The sequence below is a fragment of the Nuphar pumila genome, chromosome 15, assembly GCF_984573655.1.
Source record: "Nuphar pumila chromosome 15, dmNupPumi1.hap1.1, whole genome shotgun sequence".
Classification (NCBI taxonomy): domain Eukaryota; kingdom Viridiplantae; phylum Streptophyta; class Magnoliopsida; order Nymphaeales; family Nymphaeaceae; genus Nuphar; species Nuphar pumila.
In genome coordinates, this window is record NC_143263.1 from 58,333,965 (window position 1) to 58,339,964 (window position 6,000).

At 37.1% G+C, this 6,000-nt stretch overlaps 1 protein-coding gene across 1 annotated transcript in view; it reads right to left on the reverse strand.

Moving 5' to 3' along the window:
* The window catches only part of LOC149815426 (uncharacterized), a 170,735-nt gene extending 169,582 nt beyond the window's left edge, over nucleotides 1-1,153 (reverse strand). The window contains exon 1 of the mRNA XM_089990542.1: nucleotides 1,056-1,153. Within this exon, the coding sequence (XP_089846668.1) occupies nucleotides 1,056-1,153 (98 nt within the window). The remainder of the gene's footprint in view (nucleotides 1-1,055) is intronic.
* Nucleotides 1,154-6,000: the final 4,847 nt, after the last annotated feature.

The following is a 6,000-nucleotide window of genomic DNA, read 5'->3' on the forward strand; positions in this document are numbered from 1 at the left end:
AATATGCCACCAGATGCATAGAGGGCAGATAAGGCACAAGTTTTCCATCTTTATATTCGGTGCCAGTATTAATGAAAAAAATTAGATTTCCCGGAGGCAGGAAGTTTCTGCCCAATACATGCACTTTTATTTAGAAAGCATCCCTGCTCTAACTTATGTTGTCCATTGATTCGTTGAAACCGTAGAGTTGGTCCCTCTTGGTTGTGATGGCCTCGGATTTCTGTAAATCATATACGGTTGTGGCCAAGAGTGTAGTCTGAACCCCTCATCTCGTCATACATTTAGGCCATATCTTCCATCAAATAACGGTTTGTATCCTTCCTACTGACAAGAGGATAAAAGGACACACCAATTCATCCAGCTAGACGAACTTATAGCAACTACAGTAAGGTGCCGTAGAAAAAAAATTGAACAAATCCAACAATTTCACACAAGGTCTCCTATGGTCAGCTTGTTGATATCAATTCAGTTTCTGCCTAAAGGTCTCTCTAATTTCTTACCTGTCGGTAACTTCCTTGTGGACAATTGGCATTCGAAGCATTCAAAATTAACGATCCCTACATCTGCAATTGGATACAATTTAATATTGTTCCGGAACTATCTACTTCTTTCAAGCCAAACAGCATATATGAAAATCTTGAGGAGATCGATAGGACTGATTGCTTTAAAAATTGTTACTCTTTGCACGCCATAAACGATAAGAATTCCACACCAATAACCCATATGAAAACCATGCAAGATCTCAAGTCTGAACAACATCCCCACATATCTATTGATTCTATTATCCAAGAAACGAAAAAAATCTAACATGGTTTCAATTAGAATAATACAGATATTCAGTTTATTCATCCATCAACGAAAAAAATTAAAAGAAACACAGATGGCTGCTAAATATTCATGATCTTCCTTCATCGATTCTAATACATGAAAACAACCATCATCAAATTTCTTCATGTAGATCGAATTAAGGAGACACCCACAACGGGAACGAGACTCCTGGCTGCCTAAAAGAGTGCCTACAAGCGATCAGGATGATAGATGGTATTGGGGGAAACCTCGCTAACTGAAGCAACCAATCTGTGGATTCCATGCCGAGGAAAGCAGAGACCAGATTTTGGGCGGATGGGTGGGAGACGTCAATCGCTCCTTCCATGGTTGCCTTCGCTCTTTCGGAGAGATTGGCTCGAAAAAATTGTCCCGCCCTCGAAAGAAAGACACTTCTCATGCGGTCTACCGAAAGAGTCTCGGATCCCGAATCTTATATTGAATCGGATCCTGTCCGAGTCGTCTAAGATCGCGGCTAGGACGCATGCGCTTTTTTTCTACTTCACATTATATGCAGCGACGTGCCTGACAACCATCCATCTTAGCATTTCTCGAGATAGGTGCATTGTTCATCTCGAGAAATGTTGAGATGGATGGTCAGTAGTAATGGAACTGCTGCGCCGCTGCATAGAAAATGATCTTTTTCCATTTTTTTAAGCCTTACCTACTGGGAGTGGGGAATACACCTGAGCTTCAACCCTCCAAGAAGGATGCCCATGTGTGTTTTGGACATGTGACATCCTATCAACTTGGTGATATTTGCGACCTCCTATCATATGAGTGGAGCCCTTGCAGGCTTGGACATAGTCAATCTGGTAGCTAGGTTCAAAGACAGCCTTGATCCATCGGAATGGCCAAACCAGCTAGTGAGTTGTGGGACTAAGTGCATGCAAGGCTAACCATCTATTTCCTTGGGTGATTGGTTGTTATTATAGTTATTAGCCTCATTAAAGCATGTGGTTTGTACTACAAAATAAAGCTACAAACATACAAATGACTGATCTATATAATTTGACACGATTTCTTAAAAATCTTATAATTTTCAATATATTTATGATGTTCAAATTAGCAAATATCTAACATGGTTAGAACATTTTTACTCTTTGCAACTGCGAATTGACGGCTTATTGCAATAAAATTGTACAACCCGTAGACTAGTGCGAACTGCTTAAATCTAGAATCACACATTTTCTTATGTGGATCTCACAAACTCACATAAATTTATTTGTGAAAATTTAGTGAAACTGAAACCACCAAAATCATAAATATCATTTTAATTCGCATATATTTCACGATTTCACATAAATATTTTTGCGAACCTCCACTCACAAATATCCAACATTTTTATATATACTTCACGAATCACATAAATATATGTGTGAATCTCTATTTAAAGGGAAACAACAAAATCACAAATATCTTACTTAATATTTATGAATTTATAAATATATATGATTTTTTTAAATACTTATGGAGTTATTGAATCATATATATATATACTCTTTTTTGTACCTAGGGTTTCTTCTTTTCGTTTGTGTCTATAAAAAACTTCTATGTACAACCTTTGCAATGATTCTAGTGTAATCTGGCTTTGCATTTCGAGGAGGTTATTGTATCATCCTTGTTATCGACTTTCCCATCTATAGGTTTGAAATATGAGTTTCATACAATATATACATGTGTATCTTTATGTGTATTTTTGTTTAATATGGCAACCTACAATAAGGAGTGAAAACGGATTCAGCTCGTGATCATTTAATATCCCCATATGTATTTCTGTTTTTTTGTTAATATGGATGTTTTTTGTATGTTTTCTTGTGTTGTCATCGACTTTTTCAACCATCGGATTTTTCGTTTAGAGTTTACTATGTTTGCATTTTTTCATATAAATATAAATATATATATATATATATATATATATTCGTTTTTGTTATAGATGATTTATGATTGTTTATTTGTCCTTTATTTAATATTTGTTGTTATTGTATTGGTGTAATCAGTCTAGGGTTCACTGTGCACAAGCATTGAATATCTATAGTAGTTATTGTAGGCAGTCAATGATGGCATATGAAAGAGCTAAAGTACACAAAAGTAGGTTTGATTGCACTAATTGGATATCTATATTTGTAACGCCCCAACTTTTTATAGTAAAAATTTTGGAGTAATTTTTTTTTTTAAATAGCGAAAGTGCGAAAAACACAAGTCGGGTGCATTACAGGGTAAAACAGAGAAGTAACAAAAGCATAGCATTCATTAATTAAAGCCTTAATGTCATTAATTACATCCCATGACAAAAATGTAAATCTACTAATCAGAGTTCAAACAGAAAACACTGAATAACTGAGATCTTTTGAATACTTCCATACGGCCCACGATACTCAGATTTAGTTGCTTCCTGAAAAATATTTAAAGCAGAAGGGTCAGACTCCCCTGTCTGCGTAAGAAGCATTATATTCATATGTGGTGCTCAGTGTCCTGTGTACAAATATGTGCAACAACTGTAGATATAACTAGCATGAAAATTTATATCATTAAAAATGATGATGCTTTCTAATTCATGATACAGTGCAACAGATAACTGAACTAAAGATACATTTATTCACATTAGCATAAGCTGTAGAATCTACAAGTTTTGTGAAAGTCATAACGATAGTTCACGATTCTTCAAGAATGAGTATTTCATTTAACTTAAATTATTTAATGTTTATCTTACTCTTACCTTGTGGGTACGCACAGGCATAGACCTCGTAGCGGACTAAGACCATACGGGGGTCTATTATTTAATGACCCGTATGACTAGCTGTACGGATATCCAAAGGGGACGGTCAATGACCGAGAGAGAACTTCCCAGTGGCTAGAACAATAATTAGGATGCACCCTGTACTTCTGCAGAAGACTTGGATCTACCACCTAGAACACACTGGTAGTTCTGGTCCCCTAATTTCGTGGACTGGGGACCTGGTGAGACGCCTAGCTCTCACGAAAACAAGAATGTCCACGAAGCTTGTATCACCTACCCTCTCTAAGGTAGACCATGGGTCCAGAAACATACACCATCTTTCAGGTGTACCTAGAGCCCAAAGAATCCGGTAACATATACCATCTTTCAGGTATACCCAGAGTCTCAAAGGTTTTATTTTATATTTTTATTTAACCTCTTGTTTATAACCAAGTGCGAGTTATCGCACTACGAGGGGTCTGGTAACATATACCGTCTTTCAGGTATACCCACAACCACCAAATTTTATATTTTGCATTTTTTTCGTTGTTTTTTTTTTCTATGTGAGTCATCGCACCACAGGGGATTTCCAAAATCCCAAACCCGACATCGGGTTTACACATATTGTCTGCATCTTATAGTCAGGGTGACTTATCCGCCACCAAAGAGGGACCCCCCCCCAAGCTCAGCTTGACTTAGAGCGCTCATTTATATTTATGTCTTGACCAAGGGTGTACGCACTCGTTCCCGCACTATGTCGTTCTCGTGGCATGGGTCTCTTAATATATATATATATATATATATATATATATATATATATATATATATATATATATATATATATATATATATATATATATATATTCTTTTTTTACAAACCCCCAATGTCCGTGGTGTATTGCCACCCGCAATACCGCAAGTTGCGGTAACGCCCTGGGGTCAATTGATGCCTTCCAATGGCCTGCTCCACCACTACCGCCCATCCATATATGTAGCCCTTTGCTTGACTAACATTGATCCACCAGAGGCCACGAACCGACTCCTGATAGCCAGGAGTAGTCGGCCAATAGGTTTGACTTGACTCACGGCCATGGATGTAACCTATTGGCTATAACAGGACCCATACACCCTTGTAACCTAAATTATTAGTGTTCTCCGATGGGGTCCACAGTCTGACCATAGTACCAGCATCACCGAAAAAAAAATGGTGATTCCCTGTTTTGCTACAACCGCTCTTCATTACCGATAGCAGGTAGTGTCTCAGCCAAAGCCTATGGTGCCAACATTGTTGGACCTCACGATCCACCCTAGTCTGACAAGGTGAACTGGTAACTAACTAGGACCAGATTGAACCCAATACGTGTGTTGGGGTTCACTACTAAAAGGGACGAACGAGTCAGCCCCAGAATAACCTTGCACTCATGTGCAGGTCCATTTTGATTTTTAGCAGCAACTATACATCAACTAAAACAATCAAGTTTTTATTTAAAATATTTTTTTTTTGCAAGTCGTGTAACAATAGTCTGTGTTGTTATCGTCGCATAATTTTTCCCGTCTTCCCTTCCTTGCGGAAGAGAGAGGGAAATGCTTTCGCGATTCAAACTTGACCGGATTTTGGAAATTGTTTTTGAAATACTCGCCTCCGTTTTGAAAATTTGCGAGAAAATCCATGGGATGGGGCCCGACCTATCGGTACGAGGTTCGACCGTTCCTACCGCCTTTAACAGGGGTAATCGGACCAAGGACCAAATTATGCTTGACTCAGTAAAATTATCGAAATTGTGTTCTATCCTAAATGCACAAAGAATTCAGGCATGTGCTATGAGATTTTTGGCAAATGTAAATTGGAAAATATAAGGTATGCTTAGAAAACACTTGGAGTTGAAAAGCATTTCTCAGAAAAAGATGGAAATCAATCTCTCAGGAAAACTCAGACGAAGAAGGTTTGAAAATCTCGGGAAAGTTTATAAAGACTTAGAAAATCTTGAAGAGATGAGAATCTCGAGAAAATCCTGAGAAAGTTTATAAAGTCTTTGGAAAACTATGAAGAAATGATACTCTCGGGAAAATTTTGAGAAAGTTATAAAGACTTGGAAAACTACAAAGAGATGATAATCTCGGGAAAAGTTTGAGAAAGTTTAGAAAGGCTTGGAAAACCATGAAGAAATGAGAATCTCAGAAAAATTTGAAGGAATTCTTGAGAAAAGATGAATATTTGAAAAGGAAAGCACTTGTTGAGAAAACACAGACTTTGAGAATTTTCTTAAGAAAAGGATAGGAAATTTATAGGAAAAATTCATTGGAGAAGGAAATTCAAAACTTAGGAAATTGAATTCTTGAGAATCTTGTCTTTTGAAATGTTGGAAAATCAACTTGGATTCTTGAGAAAGATGAAAAATTCCTTTTAAAAAGAATCTTAAGAAAATAATATTTTCAGAGAAAATCATGGGAAAACT